General features: G+C 36.6%; 1 protein-coding gene across 1 annotated transcript in view; it reads left to right on the top strand.

Moving 5' to 3' along the window:
• ash1l (ash1 (absent, small, or homeotic)-like (Drosophila)) overlaps positions 1 to 18,660 on the top strand; it is a 282,409-nt gene that overhangs the window by 224,433 nt on the left and 39,316 nt on the right. Inside the window, 3 exon segments of the mRNA XM_039767304.1 lie at positions 513 to 621; positions 1,427 to 1,588; positions 13,321 to 13,415. Coding sequence (XP_039623238.1) covers positions 513 to 621; positions 1,427 to 1,588; positions 13,321 to 13,415 — 366 coding nt within the window.

Below are 18,660 nucleotides of genomic sequence, written 5' to 3'. Positions count from 1 at the left end.
TGTTAAACACAGAACTTGGGAAATATCAGTTCACTTAATTATCCCAGGAGTTCAATTAAAAACAGAAGCTGGTTGGAACAAAAACCTGCAGCCATAGGGGGTCCCCAGGACCTATATAGATACAGTAGTTTCAGAAAATTAAGGGAGAGAATAAAATAATATTTTAATAATTTGTTTTATTTTTACTTTTTTAAGAAATAAACCTTAGCATTTTTCTGTTTGTATATTTGTTCATGTGAATATGCAGTATGTGTGCCTACTGCTAGTGCTTGTAATTTAGCACAATATTGTTTATTTTTACTTTATTATAGAAAAAGATAATAATACGAATTTGCAAATTCATATAACCTAATCTTAATATTAAATGTTTGCTTGCATTTACACTTAATGATCTGTTTTGCATATTATTCTTAATAAAAGAGTTTTTATACATAAATATAGACTGATTTTCTTATTTACATTTATGGCTGTGTCTGAATATTTATCACTGTTTTCTAATTTTCCTAATCTAGGTCTGTCAATGGTGTATACCGAATTGGTTTGTTTGCACTTAAAGACATGCAGTCTGGAACTGAACTTACCTATGATTACAACTTCCATTCCTTCAATATGGAGAAACAGGTAGGAAGCATATTTTCTTTCACCATCTTAATATATGCATTCATACATTCTCAAATCCTCTTAATAAAATTCAGAATTTCAAGAGACAGGTGCCTATTCTGGTAGCATTGAGCACAAGAAAGGAAATGACCCAAGATATTATTTGAATGCCATTTCTTCACAGACCCACTTTCACACATACCTACATAGAGCCAGTTTTGAAATCAGTTATTAATCGGACACACACTTTTTTCAGCTTGTATGTTGGTGAACAGCTAGAATACACGAAGATTAGAAAATAAAAAGAATGACAATGAAATGCACATTAAAAATACATTACATACATTAGATAGATAGATCAATACTTTAATAATCCCAAGGGGAAATTCACATTAATAGACATTATTAAAAACTAAGACAAATTCATCTGTGGGATGCCACAATTGTGGCTAATTTATATAACTAGAAATAGCTATCCTTAGGCTAACTGGATGCTCAGCCCTCTCTGAGTATTATATAGTGTTGTCCATAGCTGTAGTAAAATTATACATTGTTATACAGTATAACATGCTTTGTCTGCCACCACTGATGCAAGTGTCCGTCAGCTATGTATAAGTGTTAACATCATTCATTATAATCAGTGGAGAAGTTTTTACCAGGTGGCAGTGGCAAAGCAGAATACAAAACCAAAAAAGGGTAAATAACGGCCTATATTTTATTTGTTCTCCTTACTGCAAGGTAGCAGTGCTACCACTGCGCCACCTGCAAATGTACTTATAGTAAACATTTAATCTAAATTAATATTTATTCCTTCACTTTTTTATAGCAATTATGTAAGTGTGGATCAGAGCACTGCCGTGGCATTATTGGAGGCAAAAGTCAACGTGTCAATGGGCTTCCCAGTAAAATTTCTTCACCAGGGGGTAATCACAGACGACCTGGCCGCTTAAAGGAGAAACGCAAGTCCAAGCACAGATTGAAGAAGCAGGTAAGCATGTAGGAAATGTTTAGCTTGAGTTTCATTAACTCATAGAATTATAGTTATTTTAATCTTTAATACTCCACCTAGTCCATTCAATCTACTGTATGCGTACAGAAATGTTCAACTGTTAAATTCAGAAAAGTGTAATTTTTCATTGATTGTTCTTCTTTATCACTTAAAGATTTGACATTCTTTCAAAAGCAGATACAGTCATGGCAGAAATTATCTGCACCCCTGGAATTTAACCCAGAAAATGCACCATTTCTCACAGAAAATTGTTGCTATTACAAATGTTTTGGTATGCACGTTTATTTCCTTTATGTGCATTGGAACAACACAAAAAACCAGAGAAATTATTGGCACCTTCAACTTAGTATTTGGTTGCACGTCCTTTGGAAAAAATAACTGAAATCAAGCGCTTCCTACAACCATCAACAAGCTTGTTACACCTCTCAACTGGAATTTCCGACCACTATTCTTTTGCAAACTGCTCAAGGTCTCTCAGATTTGAACAGCGCCTTCTCCCAACAGCAATTTTGAGATCTCTCCATAAGTGTTCATTCGGATTTAGATCCCAACTCATTGCGGGCCACTTCAGAATTCTCCAGCGTTTTGTCTTTAACCATTTCTGGGTGCTTTTAGAGGTATGTTTGGGGTCATTGTCCTGCTGGAACACCCATGACCTCTGACGCAGACACAGCTTCCTGACACTGGGCCCTACATTGTGCCCCAATATCTTTTGGTAGTCTTTAGATTTCATGATGCAGTGCCAGAGGCAGCAAAACATCCCCAAAACATCTTAGAACCTCCACCATGTTTGACTGTAGGTACTGTGTTCTTTTCTTCGTAGGCCTCATTCCATTTTCTGTAAACAGTAGAATGATGAGCTTTACCAAAAAGCTCTACCTTGGTCTCATCTGTCCACAAGACGTTCGCCCAGAAGGATTTTGGCTTCCTCAAGTACATTTTGGCAAACTCCAGGCTGGCTTTTTTATGTTTCTGTGTCAGCAGTGGGGTCCTCCTGGCTCTCCTGCCATAGCATTTCATTTCATTCAAATGATGACGGATAGTTCAAACTGACACTGTTGCACCCTGAGTCTGTAGAACATCTTGAATATGTTTTGAAGTTGATTGGGGCTGTTTGTCCACCATTTGAACTATCCTTCATTGAAGTCTTTTGTCAATTTTTCTCTTCCGTCCACGTCCAGGGAGAGCCATGTGTTATGTGTTATGAACTTCTTGATTATGTTGCACACAGTGGACAAAGGAACATGAAGATCTCTGGAGATGGACTTGTAGTCTTGAGATTGTTGATAGTTTTCCACAATTTTTGTTCTCAAGTCCTCAGACAATTCTCTGCTCTTCTTGCTGTTCTCCATGCTTAGTGTGACACACTCAGACACACAACAGAAAGGTTGAGTCAACTTTTCTCCATTTTAACTGACTTCAGGTGTGATTGCTATATTGCCAGCACCTGTTTCTTGCCACAGTTGAGTTCAAATGAGCATCATATGCTTGAAATAAAACGATTTACCTACAATTTTGAAAAGGTGCCAATAATTCTATCCAGCCCATTTTTGGAGTTCTGTGTGACCTGATGTCAGATTTGGCTTTTTTTCTCTGTTTTTTGTGTTGTTCCAGTGCACATAAATGAAATAAACATGTTTATACCAAAACATTTGTAACTACAACAATTTTCTGGGAGAAATGGTGCATTTTCTGGGAAAATTCCAGAAGTGCCAATAATTTCACCCATGACTGTATGTGTACAGCAAATATTAAGTGCTAAGAAGTAAATGTAAACAGATATTCATTATGTGAGCAAAGCTAACACATGCATCAAATGCATTCTGAAAATATTTTAAAAGAATTATGTACAAAGTTGCACAGTCAAGGTCATCCTGTGTCAACAGGAACAGCTAAGAGGCAGAATAGCTCTTCTAAAACCTGGGAGTTTTATCACTACATCTCCTAGAATACTTCATCTAATTTCTTTTTGTCCACTAAATCAGAAATTTTATTTGTATTATCTCATTTATAACTTAGTTCCTCACTCATTCATAGACAATAAAGATGCTCTGCTCAATAAGCCACCAATCTAAATCATCAGATTTTCACTAAAAAAGACTCGATCTGTGATTGGTAAATTGGCCAATCACAATAACCGATAATTTTTAGCCCCTGCTGTTCTAGACATTACGGTTATCTGCAGTGCTCCTTTATGCATCATATTACTGCAATTGAGCCAGCGAGCAAACTTTTTACATTTTTTTTTGCAGTGAACTTTCCTGTAGTGTAAACAAACCAAATCAAGGCTTGTTTTACATTAAAGAATGTGTTGTTTAAACTGAGAAAAAGGAATTGGTGGAGTTGTCCTGTGCAATTAAACAATAAGAAGAGCCTCTTTAATGAATGAATTCACAACTTTTTATTTTTTCCTTTAAATTAAAACAGACACCATTTGAGTTTGGACAGCAGGCTTGTTTTAAGTGTAGCAGCTTATATTTTTAAATGGAAAAAGAAAATATAAAGATGAATTTTAAATTGCTGCTTACTTAACAATAGTCTTGTTAGCTTAACAGAAAAATGTGTGTTTTTGTTGCTAACCTGTTATGCATGTCAGTCTTATGTCTTCTTGATAAACAACTCATGAACATTTGATACATTTGAGTATTTGTTTAATGATTTGTATATTGTTTATTTGTTGCTGTGCGTCGTTTTGTGTACATTTTGGTAAGAAACAAGTATTGCCTTATTAAAATGGTAATAACATTTTTATAATTACATCTCAAGAATTTTGGCTCTGTAAATATACATGGAAAGAATAGCATACATTAACAGCTCCAGAAAATCAAACTCCTGCGAGCTAAAGTTACTGTTTGCTGCCAGTCCTAATATTTTCCGTGTCTACAAATCGTATGTACCATATATATTAAAAATTTCCCATGACTTTTTAAACATATGTGCAAGAAAAAAAAGTGTCAATCCACTGTATCTGTGCTAGGATAGAATACAGGTTCATCTACGTATCTGGCCAAGGTTTGGTACCTTGGAGTGAATGTCTGTGATTGGTAAACACCTGCACATCCACCTTTTCAAAAATGGGGTTCATTACCAGCATTGCAAGTTTTATTTTTTCTTTATTGGAATTTTGGTAGTTTCTGATAAAAAGGGGAAAGAAAAATGGCTTATGCTATCACCTCATCACACTCCATTTGTAATCTCTGGAGCTTGTCAACCTATTTTTTTAACTAGAGTGAAATATCAAATAAATGGTACTTAAGGGGCCATAGACTTTTTTTTTTTATTGTTTTTAGGAGGTGCAGTGCGCAGAGGATTGCACCTCTTTTGAATGTTTTTCTGTCCTCCGTGGTGCTCGGTGCCTATCATCCAAGTGACAAGGTTGGGGCAGCTTTTAAAATTCTTAAGTTACAATAAAGTAGCTGCCTCTCCTTGCTTCTCAAATAAACATGAAAGTCATAAGTCATAAATCAGTGGTGAGCAAGACATTTATTCATTTGAAATGCAAATCATACACATCCTACAGGGTAGGATAAACTTTAATGCATGATAAATACTTCAGTGCATACTTAATAAACTATTCATAACTTTTAGTAAATCATTTTTGCAGTATATTCATCCATCCATCCATCCATCCATTTTCTAACCTGCTGAATCCGAATACAGGGTCACGGGGGTCTGCTGGAGCCAATCCCAGCCAACACAGGGCACAAGACAGGAACCAATCCTGGGCAAGGTGCCAACCCACCGCAGTGCAGTATATTCAATATTTCTCATTCCTACCACTGTGATCAGACTGAAGAATTTCTTTCAAGTCATCTATATCATATGATGCTCATATTACAAGCAGACACATGTCACGTCGAGTCATGGCTAATAAGAATACATTTAAGTTAAAACTAGTCATGTAGTATAAATGTGATGTGCTGCACTTTACCACCTTTGAAAGACAAATTGAACTTTATTTGTTCCCAAGAGGGAAATTTGGCTTTTTACAGAAGCTCTTTAAATAAATACATGCATAAATAGAAGGATAAATGTGTATACAGTAATCCCTCCTCGATCGCGGGGGTTGCGTTCCAGACCCCCCCGCGATAGGTAAAATCCGCAAAGTAGAAACCATATGTTTCTATGGTTATTTTATATATTTTAAGCCCTTATAAACTCTCCCACACTGTTTATAAATATTCCCATAGAGTTATACAGCATAATCCCATTGTATTCTCTTAGATATTAGGTAAGATTCATTGAAATTATGTATATAAACACACTGTTTATATACAGTAAAACCTAAATATTATTTTAAAGATATTGAGCGTCTCCGATATCACGTTACAGCCATTACGATAGACATGCCACCAGCAATAAATACGTACAATGCAACAAAAATAGTATACAGTAAATGTGTGTGTACAGTGACACTAAACGTATGTACATGTACTAAGTACTGTAAGTAGAAAATTAATTATGGTTACTCACCAACAATGACACGATGATTTGTCCGATAACAATGAGTTTTATTTTACTGCACAACAAAGGAGAGCGTTACAGCACTTAAAGGAGCCACTTCAGGCGATTGTGTAGCACTGCCGTTGTTCTTCTTCTGGCAGTCTTCAATCCAAATCCCTAAAGCAGATTCCATCCAGACTACTGCCTTATTACATCCACTTACAACTTGTTTTGCACCCTGGTTAAAAGGACACTGCGGCCGTAGATCTTATATTCCTTTCCTACTTTTTAAATAAAAAGAATCGTAGCCTTCAACAAATCCAAAACATTTACCTTTTGCAATCGTTAACATCTTCCGTTTAGCTTGGGCACGGCCCCTGAAGCAGTAGCAGATCGTTTTGGAGCCATAATGAAGGGCTTGACTATGCACAAAGATAAACACAAAAGAGCACAACTCTTTACACAGCGAAATACATTGATGCTGAATGAGCGAGACAAGACTTCCTGGTTAACACTGCATTCAGCAAGCAGGAACTTAACTGCGAGCTCTGATTGGTTAGCTTCTCAGTCAGGAGAACTTAACTGCGTGCTCTGATTGGTTAGCTTCTCAGTCATCCGCCAATAGCGTCCCTTGTATGAAATCAACTGGGCAAACCAACAGAGGAAGCATGTACAGGAAGTAAAAAGACACATTGTCCGCAGAACCCGAGAAGCAGCGAAAAATCCGCGTTATATATTTAGTTATGCTTTCATATAAAATCCGCGATAGAGCGAAACCTTGAAAGTCAAATCGCGATATAGCGAGGGATTACTGTATATGTATGTATATATATATATATATATATATATATATATATATATATATATATATAGTACATACATACACACACACACAAATGTAAATATATATATGTATATATATATAGTACATACATACATACACACACACACACACACACACACACACACAGATGTAAATATATATATATATATATATACACATACATACATACATACATACACACATACACACACAGATGTAAAATTTCGTTACAACATACTGCCAGGGACCTAAAAAATATTTTGTTGTAGTGAAATTTCTGTAGTAATGAGGTTCTGTATTTGTCACTATAGTGCTTTCTTTAACTTGCGTCCAGGCATTTGCAATCATTTAAATAGCTTCTTTCGCGTTAATTTTAATCTTCTCCTGTCTACAAATTATGTTGACGAGAATTTTCCTCAGCATTTCCTTGCGATAATATACTTTCAGGGTGCGAATGATGCCCAAATCCAGTGGCTGAAGCACTGCTGTGGAATTGGGTGGGAGGTACTCAGCGTGAACATTATCTAAATGTGGGAGCATGTTGTGTGCAGCACAGTTATCAATTAGAAGCCGAATCATCCTTTTCTTCTTCTACATATTGTGTGGTTTCTGAACTCTTTTGGGACCCACCTCCCATGCAACGGGATGACACATCGAACTGCATCCCGAAGCGCAATTCCCGCGTCTGTGGAAGATTGTTTGTCCATTGCTGGGGCAGGGCAACAGCGGGCTCACAGCGCTGCAGTGAAGCACCACAGAAGCAATCATAAAAGATCATGGTCACGCTGTAAGTCCCTGTCTTGCACCCCAAAACATGAGGCTGAATCTCAGTACTTTAGCAAAACCAGCTTTATTCAGCTTGAAACGGGAGCAGCACGGTTATTTATTGTAGCATGATCTACCATTCTCTTGTACACAGACACAGCAGTCAAGCAGGGTTGAGGCCAGGTTTGCAGCCAAGTAATACTGTTCCCTGCATTTACAATGTTCCTTGCATCACCCATCAAGATCTTTTCTGTTTGCTTCGGTGGTAAGCCGCAGAAGAGCTGTGAGCCTGCTGTTGCCCCGGCAATGGATAAACAATCTTCCACAGACGCGGTGATCACACTTCAAGACGCTCTTTGACATGTTGTCCTTTGGGAAGGTCCCAAGAGAATTTAGAAACCTCACATTTAGAAATAGAATAGAAATGTTTCTTGAACGAGCATCACTGAACCACATAAAAACAGCTTTTTCGACATCTTCAAATGTAGCAGGTTGCATACGTTTGCAACTAGAGATTTTTCTTCTTTTTTTTGCTTAGTCTTTCAAGAAAGTTGATAGTGTCGATGATGAAGTTCTGAATTCACTGGCAACGTCTTTTTTCTTTTTGCTGGACTCAAGAGCCACAAAATGAACTGTTATAATTTTTTCGTGTCTGCCATTTCTATAGGAGGGTGACAATGAGTTAAATTCCAATGAATGTTTTTCAAATGTTGATGAGCAATAAGCAAAAGGTATCGCTGAAAACCACCAAAAACAGCAAAAAAAACAGTACAAGGAAAGTTAAAAAAAAGATATATTTTTTTTTTAAATGTTTCTGTTTGGGGATTGTTGTACACAACTGAGCTGTGACCACTGAACTAACTTCTCTGTGGATGATTCATTCAGGCATTTCAAGGTTTTTTGGGCACTTTGTTGTAATGAAAGTATCTGCTGAATGTACTTCTCAGTAACAAGATTTCTATACTTGGGATTAATAAAGTATCTATCTATCTATCTATCTATAGACTCGTGTCATATGGGGAAACTGTCGTGACCATAAAAATACTTCGTTGTAATGAAACTTTTGCTGTAAATATATTCATTGTAACTGAATTTTACCTATATATATATCGCTTGTTGATTCAGTTTGCCAAATTTTGAAGTGTTGTTTCCAGCCCAGCACAACACAGCATATAAAATTGCACTGCCCATCACAGAGTTCTGTTCATAGAAGATGTGAAGGATGTCACAACCCACATTAAAGGGACCATAGTCTGCTAAGATACAGTAAAAGGAGCCTGCATCGCCCTTTCCGAGACTAGTCCAACCTGTTGTTGATGTGGATGCCCAAGTACATGTAGGAGTGCAACAACAGCAACAACATTTCTTTATATAGCACTTTTCATGCAAATAATGTAGCTCAAAGTGCTTTACATGTTGATGAAAAGAGAAATAAAAGACACACTAAGAATTAAAATAAGACAACACTAATTAACATAGAATAAGAGTAAGGTCTGATGGCCAGGGAGGACAGAAAAAAAAAACTCCAGACGGCTGGAGAGAAAAAATAAAATCTGCAGGGGTTCCAGACCATGAGACCACCCAGCCCCCTCTGGGCATTCTACCTAACGTAAATAAAACAGTCCTCTTTGTATTTAGGGTTCTCATGGAAGGACTTGATGATGATGGTCATGTAGACTTCTGGCTTTTAATCCATCAATGTAGGAACATCATGATGCTTTGATTAGGTGGTGGTGCACCATCTCTACATCCACTACCTAAATAGTGCCTGGACATAGAGGTTCATGGATGCAGCAAAAGTCAATAACTAGTTCCCTGTTTTTGCTGATGTTAACTTGACGACAATTTTCTTTGCATGAGGAATTTGACACCTATACTCTGTATCATCCTCTGTATCAGTACAACCCACAAGTTTAGAAACATTTGAGAATTTCTGCAAGTGACATGACCTGTTCTTATATTTATAGTCTGAGGTATACCTTGTGAAGTAATGTTTTGACAAACTTCCTGGCCTTCCTCAAAACTGCTTCCCAACTTATTCACAGGGGACCTTTCTCTGCAGGTTTTTATTCCATCCAACTTCTCCATCAATGTGTCATTCTTTCTTTTAATTGGTCTCATTGTATAGTGAGATGGCCTTTTTATTCTCTTTTATTTACCACAGTTTTAAATGTTTACGCTTGTTTTGCATTTTTGATGTATCAATTTGTATAAAGTTTGCTGATAATTAGAGCAGTGCAGGTACATGTTTAAACACTACTGGATGCAATATGGAGCAATTATTTCAGTGCCATATTCAGTTATCTGCTCATTTAAAAATGTTTGATAAATGGGTAAACAGGTGAATGTGGTACTGAAGTAGTTGCTTATTTTTAGTATTCAGTGTTGTCAATTTTTGAATACAATTAAGTGAACAAACTCTTTAGAAAAGGGTAAATCAAAAGAAAGGATGGAAACTCAAGTGTTTAACGTTTTGGCAACAATACAAATATTTATAAATTCTGATGATGATGACACCATGTTCATCTGGAATCAAGAAGAGAAATAATGCACTCCACAGACTTCTTATTGGTTAACTGTTTCTCCTTTTAAAGACACTACTTGTTTTACCCTTAAAGTATGTCATTCCATTTAACCAGGAGTTAAGCAAAAGCATTATTTCAGTCATTGATTATCATGATATTACACCAAACCTTTGACAAATGTTGTTTTAAAGCATTCTTTATTGTGAGCTTATTATTTATTCTGCTTTTGGTTAAGGGAAAACATAAGATGTTCATCTGAAGGGCAGAGTGATGGGTCAGTTTGCTTTAACATGCTTAATTTCACCAATATGAATCATACATTCTTGTTGAAGAGATTTGGGCTATTGTTAGTTTCTTTCAAAGCAATTGTCAAACCGGTGTTTGTAAAGGGTATTCTACTTAATTTAACTCCTTCTTTATGTTTACCTAGATATGAAGGAATCTGTCAGTGTTTCTTTGTCTCCTGATTTTTTTTTCAGTTTTTGTACTGAGTATAACTTCATAACAATGTGTATTTAAAGGTAAATTTTTATTTATGATTTTCATTAATTTTTGATATTGAGCAGTTACCTTTTCATTAACTTACTTATGAAAAACAATGTACACACAATTATTCTGAGTGGCTGTCTTGACAGTTCAACATTATCAGGTAACTAATGACAAAAACTTATATACAATATGTTTAGTGCTGCATTTAACAACAAGACTAGATGCCATATTAGCAACATATAAACCAAGACATAGTAAATTTAGGGTGTACATGACCAGACAAGCTATTTATATCCAGAGCTGAGCTGACTGGTATCAGTTTTAATGTACCTTGTAATGATGCTTTTCTTGAAGGGACACCTAAGTATTGTATCAGTTTTTGTAGTTAGGGGAGTCTTCTTTCATAGCTGGGGTAGCAAGACCTGTAGTAGAGAGTATATTATTCTTTCTTCACAGTAGGTTAAGGGCAGTTAGACAAAAACTGACTTCCTAGAGAAAGATGTGAAGAGACCAGAAACAGGTATTAGTGAAAATCCTACCAGTACTGTGGGAAGAGAGAGAGAAGCAGAGGAGTAGTTTTCCTCTAGGGACAGTTCAGCAGCATTCTGAGTGAGCATTGTTAAAAGAAGTGAGAGACACCTGAAGGCATGACAATAATGGATAGTGATTTAGGGGTGCTAACAGTTAATTTCTTTACCAAAGAATGGTATTGCTTTGGAGATTCATTCTTCCCTAGTTGGCATGTACCAGGATCATAGTAACCAAATCACAGCCAACAAATAGTCAGTTAATAGTTTTTTAAAATCAATTTTTGTAATGAAAAATTGTATTTCTGTGTTTTATCTTTAATTGAAGATTATAACTACATATTTAAAAATGATCTTAGGTTAAATGACATTCGAGTTAATATTTTACACAGACCAAATAATATACCCTTAAAATTTATTATGTTTTTTTAATTACTATTACTACTGTGTGTCAGTTGCTTTGTGTGGTAATCACATATGTTATTTCTGATCCACCAAATTATGAGTTTTATCAGGGAATATTTGATTTATTATACCTTACCTTTAAGTACAAAATATTTTTGAATTGTACATTTTTTTCTCTTTTTAACTTAAGGTAAATAATTATTACATATTTAAAAAAATAAAAACTTTGTACAACCCAAATCAATGTTACCAGACACCTGTGTTCTCAAGCTCCTCATAGCCCCATCATAATTTAACTTCCACATTTTATACAGGTAGAGATTTTATATATATTTCAAAATATTTCCTGTATTATCTTTTCCAGCTTTAATCAATATAGAATTGTATAGTGCATGTATACAGTGCCTTACGAAAGTATTCCTCCCCCTCTGTGTTTGTCCTGTTTTGTTGCATTACATCCTGGAATTATAATGCATTTTTGGTGGTTAGCACCATTTTATTTACACAAAACAATACACTTTGAAGGTGTAAAATATTTTTTTATTGTGACACAAACAGTAATTAAGACAAAACAACAGAAATCATGAATGTGCACAGGTATTCACGCCCCAAAGTCAGTACTTTGTAAAGCCACCTTTTGCTGCAATTACAGCTGCAAGTCTCTTGCCTGAAGGCAAAAATGCTCCAATTCCTTCAAGTTAGATGGGTTGTGTTGTTGTAAAGTAATCTTCAAGTCATGCCTCAGATTCTTAATGGCCTTTGACTCTGGTATTTCAAGACATTTAAATGTTTCCCTTGACTCTGGTATTTCAAGACATTTAAATGTTTCCATTTAAACCACTCCAGTGTAGCTTTAGCTGTATGTTTAAGGTCATTGTCCTGCTGGAAAACTGGGACAGGTTTTCCTCAAAAATTGCCTTCTATTTAGTGCTGCCATAGTCCTGACCAGTTTTCCCTGCTGATTTAAAAACATCCCCACAGAATGATGCTGCCACCTTCATGCTTCACTGTAGGAATGGTGTTCTCAGGGTGATGGGAAGAACTGTTGGGTTTGCGCCATACATGCGCATTTCCCATGTTCACATTTTTTGTCTCATCTGGCCAGAGAACATTCTGTTGGCCAACTCAAAATAAGTTTTGTTGCAGACTTCATGTGACGGATCATATGACACATTGATTGCACACAGGCTGACCCTAATCAACTAATTATGTGACTTCTGAAGATAATGGTTTGGAGTATATATTTAGTGGCCTCAGAGGAAAGAGGATGCATACATATGCACTCAAAAATTTTTAGCTTTAACTTGTTTTATATGTGCGTATGTGTGTGTGCACATACATACACTATATTTTATGTTCACTCTACTTGAACAAAATGGAATATATTGTTAAGTCCATTACATAAAATCAAAATAAAAATCCATTTTAATTTCTGGATGCCGCAAAACAGGACAAAAATCGGGTGTTAGCAAGGTACTGTATTGTGTCAGATATCTTAAAACTAATTTGATTTATTTACAGCAAACTCAATATCCATTTTCATACAACACTTGTTTGTCTGAAAAGAGCACATTCCAAAAATGAATCGATGTATTTCATTTTAAAGAAGTCTATATTTTACTTAAATGAAAAAATAATTACACATTATTCTTTCCAACATTGTTAAATCTAAGAAATTTTTGCCTGCTTTTCTCTCATCAGTTTATAAAATATTGTCTTTTTTTATGTGTACAGCGAGGTCAGATAATTGAAGAACAACCCAGTGATAATGGAAATCCCAACAAGTTCTCACCTCACACTCAGATGAAACCAATGTCCAACAGAGAAAGGTAGGATTTCAGTTTTGTGTCGTTCAGTGATATTCCTGTGAATTCCAGTTGAAAGGGGGTAGGCAGTGTTTGTGAAGGTTTCTTAATTTGAGTTTTACAACAGTGGTCTCTATGGTTGGAGTTATTAAATATCAGTATATATTGATGCATTTAATAAAGAAATGCAGGAACTAACCCAGATTGAATTTGATTTCATTAAAATCATTTGGATCAAATACCTGAATAGTAACAGCTGAACAAGAAACAATATGCAAATATTTGTATGATGCACTGTAATTAACACTAGAATTACCAGAGCCTACGAAAAAAATTCGTAGATCCGTCCCACCTTAAACCACTTTTTAAAACCGTTCTCACCTCTCCGCCAGCGTCTTTTGTTAATCTAAATGTGCTGATAAAGAAAAGTGACAAAATTTTGTCATTAACTACTACAATATGAAAAACGTTTCTGTTTTAAAAATGTGTTTACACAGATTACTGTGGAAACGGAACACATGTGAAATGCGTGTATTCCAAATAATGATCTATTATTTCCACTCTAAAACTCCACTTCACTCCCAGATAATAATCAAGGCAAGTTTGTGCATGTTCTAAGTCATTGGGAGATGGAATAGCCGGCTGCTTGCAACTTTTCTTTATCAGCACATTTAGATTAACAAAAGACTTTGGCAGAGAGGTGAGAACGGTTTTAAGAAGCGATTTAAGGTGAGACGGATTTACAAGTTTTTTCATAGGCTCTGGTAATTCTAGTGTTAAGCCTATGTAATACGAGCAGCATCTTAAAGTATTTAAATATACCTTTCTCCTTTTACATTATAGTAAAAGAGTAATAGCTGAGCTAAAGAAAACTTTTTATTTACATTAAAAAATAACTGACATTTATAAGAGAAAATAAATTTGAAGTGTTAATGACCACTAAACTATTAATCTTTTTTGCTGTACTCATCATAATACTGAGAGAATATAAAGACTCTGTTGTCCCTGTGTATTTCAAATGGACAACAATTATCTCTGCAGTTAAGAAAACAAATGTAGACTATCTAAATGACTTCAGAACAGAGGCACTCACTCCGGTCGTGATGAAGTGCTTTAAGAAACTAATGCTGAAACACATTAAACGGAATTTTTAAGATAGTCAAGGTCACCTTCAATTTGCATATCAGTGCGACCGATCCATAGATGATGCCGTATCCCTTTCATTTGATACCATCATGTATGTATATATATATATATATATATATATATGTATATGTGTGTATATATTTGTGTGTCTGTGTGTATATATATATATATATATATATATATATACACACACACACACACAGTGCATCTGGAAAGTACTCACAGTGCATCACTTTTTCCACATTTTAAGTTACAGCCTTATTCCAAAATGGATGAAATTAAGTTTTTTCCTCAGAATTCTACACACAACACCCCATGATGACAACATGAAAAAAGTTCACTTGAGATTTTTGCAAATTTATTAAAAATAAAAAAATTGAGAAAGCAAATGTACATAAGTATTCACAGCCTTTGCCATGAAGCTAAAAATTGAGCTCAAGTGCATCCTGTTTCCCCTGATTATTCTTGAGATGTTTCTAAAGCTTAATTTGAGTCCACCTGTGGTAAATTCAGTTGATTGGACATGATTTGGAAAGGCACACACATGTCTATATAAGGTCCCACAGTTGACAGTTTATGTCGGAGCACAAACCAAACATGAAGTCAAAGGAACTGTCTGTAGGCCTCCGAGACAGGATTGTCACGAGGCACAAATCTGGGGAAGGTTACAGAAAAATTTCTGCTGCTTTGAAGGTCCCAATGAGCACAGTGGCCTCCATCATCCGTAAGTGGAAGAAGTTCGAAACCACCAGGATTCTTCCTACACATGCACATGGCAGCCCGCCTGGAGTTTGCCAAAAGGCACCTGAAGGACTCTCAGACCATGAGAAACAAAATTCTCTGGTCTGATGAGACAAAGATTGAACTCCTTGGTGTGAATGCCAGGTGTCACGTTTGGAGGAAACCAGGCATTGCTCATCACCAGGCCAATACCATCCCTACAGTGAAGCATGGTGGTGGCAGCATCATGCTGTGGGGATGTTTTTCAGCAGCAGGAACTGGGAGACTAGTCAGGATAAAGGGAAAGATGACTGCAGCAATGTATAGAGATATCCTGGATGAAAACCTACTCCAGAACACTCTTGACCTCAGACTTGGGCAACGGTTCGTCTTTCAGCAGGACAACGACCCTAAGCACACAGCCAAGATATCAAAGGAGTGGCTTCAGGATAACTCTGTGAATGTCCTTGAGTGGCCCAGCCAGAGCCCAGACTTGAATCCAATTGAACATCTCTGGAGAGATCTTAAAATGGCTGTGCACCGACGCTTCCCATCCAGCCTGATGGAGCTTGAGAGGGTCTGCTAAGAGGAATGGACGAAACTGGCCAAGGATAGGTGTGCCAAGCTTGTGGCATCATATTCAAAAAGACTTGAGGCTGTAATTGCTTCCAAAGGTGCATCGACAAAGTATTAAGCAAAGGCTGTTAATACTTATGTACATGTGATTTCTCATTTTTTTTATTTTTAATAAATTTGCAAAACCTCAAGTAAACTTTTTTCACGATGTCATTATCGGGTGTTGTGTGCAGAATTCTGAGGAAAAAAATGAATCCATTTTGGAATAAGGCTGTAACATAACAAAATGTGGGAAAAGTGATGCGCTGTGAATACTTTCTGGATGCACTATATATATATATATATATATATATATATATATATATATATATATATACTAGCCGACGCCCGACATACCATACGGCGGTGTAAGAATAGGAACGGAAAATGGTGAGAAAGGAATTCAGAAATCAAGAAGAAAGAAATACCTCTTGAAAGACGCAGTTATGAATAGGTGTTTTGCTGGAGACGGCAGATAATGAGTCGAAAGATCTAATCTTGGAAAGAGCTTGAATATCAGCTTCACCACCATAAACTTCACATGTTGCCATGTATTGATAGTATTCCTGACTTGTTGTGACAACTCGACTTGCGTTGGAACTAACAACAGGAAGAACATCTCCAAATCTGCCCCAATGTGATGCAATGAAATCTACTGGCCATATGTCGTAGTGAGAGTGCATTGCCTTTGTCAACCGTTTGTGTCAAGAAATAACCCACTGATAGGAACAGGCAGCTGCCAGATCCCGGAATACAGATGATATTGTACAAAAACCCGTGGACAGAGAAGATACTGTTGTTCATTTTATAACAAAGGCTTAGGAAACAACCGTCGCGTCACGTATAACGAAACTAGCAAGGAGCGAAACCAATGCCAATGGTCAAGAGAGTACCTTCCTGTAGCAGGTTACAGAAAAGACTCCCAGGTGCACACATGGCCGAAGTAAAAGGTCACTCGGTCAGGCTAGAAATAGCCTAGACATATATAGACGGTGCATTCACTGTGTTGCCCAGTCGACGCAATACGTCAGCACGTCCACCCTATTTCGAGTGGCAAACGTGCCATTTAAACTAATACAGGTAGACATGGAACACCAGGTTTTCTGATGAATAAACAATAACATTTAAAACAATATCGCTTACATACAACAGATTTTGATTAATCATTTACATACAATAGCATTTAAAACAATATCGCTTACATACAACATATTTTGATGAATCATTTACATGCGATTATATCCATTTATACACTAATAATGGCAATTTTTATTTAATAATAATAATTTTTATTATTAAATAATTCCTCCCATATAAGTTACATTTCTCGGACTGCCTTCTTCCATCTCCGAAACATCTCTAGATGTCCTGTTCTTATGCAACACAGTACTGAAGCATTGGTTAATGCCCAAGTCACCTCAGGTACTACTGTAATGCTATTCTATCTGGCATCTAACATAAACTTATCCATCGTTTACAACTTCTTTAAAATTCTGCTGCCAGGATAATAACCTGTTCTAAATCCACTGAACATATTACACCTATTCTCTGTCAATGTCACTGGCTCCCTGTTTACAGAATACAATGCAAAATACTGTTCTTAACATTTAAAGCTCTCCACATCCTCACTGATCTCCTGCTGACTTGCACTCCTCTTGCTAACTCAGATCCTCATCTGCAGCTCTACTTTCTGTACCACACATCAAACTCTGTTCTATGCAAGCTCGAGCGTCTCTTATAGTGCCCCTCAACTCGGGAATTCTCTTCCCTCTTATATACATCAGCTCAATTCAATAACATTTTAAAACTTATCTTTTCAAACTGCATACCAATTGTGAATTTTGCACTGTTACTGCCAGTTATCTTTGTTTGTTTGATAATTATTGTTTTTTGATTTATCATTCTCTTGTTTTAATTTTACTAATGTTGTTTAATTTTATTATAAGGCGACATTGAGTGCTAAGATTATAAAACAGGATTTTCTAATGGCCAAATATAACCAAAAGAATTGTTCAACCTTACCTATGAAATGTAATTCTCCGGGATCTGGTTTGGAGCGTACAGCGGTTTGTACCATCCCAAGCAGCACATTATTCATTACTTAATTCCACAGCAGTGCCACTCGCAATATGGCGGTGACATTGACGTACGATGCTGCTGTTCATGCGGCATCTAGTAATTTGACTAGGGTGACGTGACACCAATGGGGTCATGAGAGAGGAGCGGGGAATGCAGTAGTCCGTTGGAAGAATAGGAATCAAGAAAAGTGGCGTGGGGTTGTATTGGAGACCGCAGGCAGCGTGGGGAAGGGTTTGGAAGAGGACGAATAGGAATCGAGAAATGCCGTGTGGGCTGCGTGTTGGCGGGACCAGGTTTGAAGAGGAAGCAGGATGAACAAGAAGAGAAATATATATAAGAGATATATGTGTGTGTGTGTATATGTATGTATGTATCTATACTAATAAAAGGCAAAGCCCTCACTAACTCACTCACTCACTCACTCACTGACTGACTCATCACTAATTCTCCAACTTCCCGTGTGGGTGGAAGGCTGAAATTTGGCAGGCTCATTCCTTACAGCTTACTTACAAAAGTTGGGCAGGTTTCATTTCGAAATTCTAAGCGTAATGGTCATAATTGGAAGCTGTTTTTCTCCATTAACTGTAATGGAGTTGAGCTGCAGTGATGTGGGGGGGCGGAGTTTCGTGTGACATCATCACGCCTCCCACATAATCACGTGAACTGACTGTCAACGCAGTGCGTAGAAAACCAGGAAGACCTCCAAAAA

The sequence above is a fragment of the Polypterus senegalus genome, chromosome 1 (genome assembly GCF_016835505.1).
Source record: "Polypterus senegalus isolate Bchr_013 chromosome 1, ASM1683550v1, whole genome shotgun sequence".
NCBI lineage: Eukaryota > Metazoa > Chordata > Cladistia > Polypteriformes > Polypteridae > Polypterus > Polypterus senegalus.
This window is presented reverse-complemented; position numbering and strand designations above follow the sequence as displayed.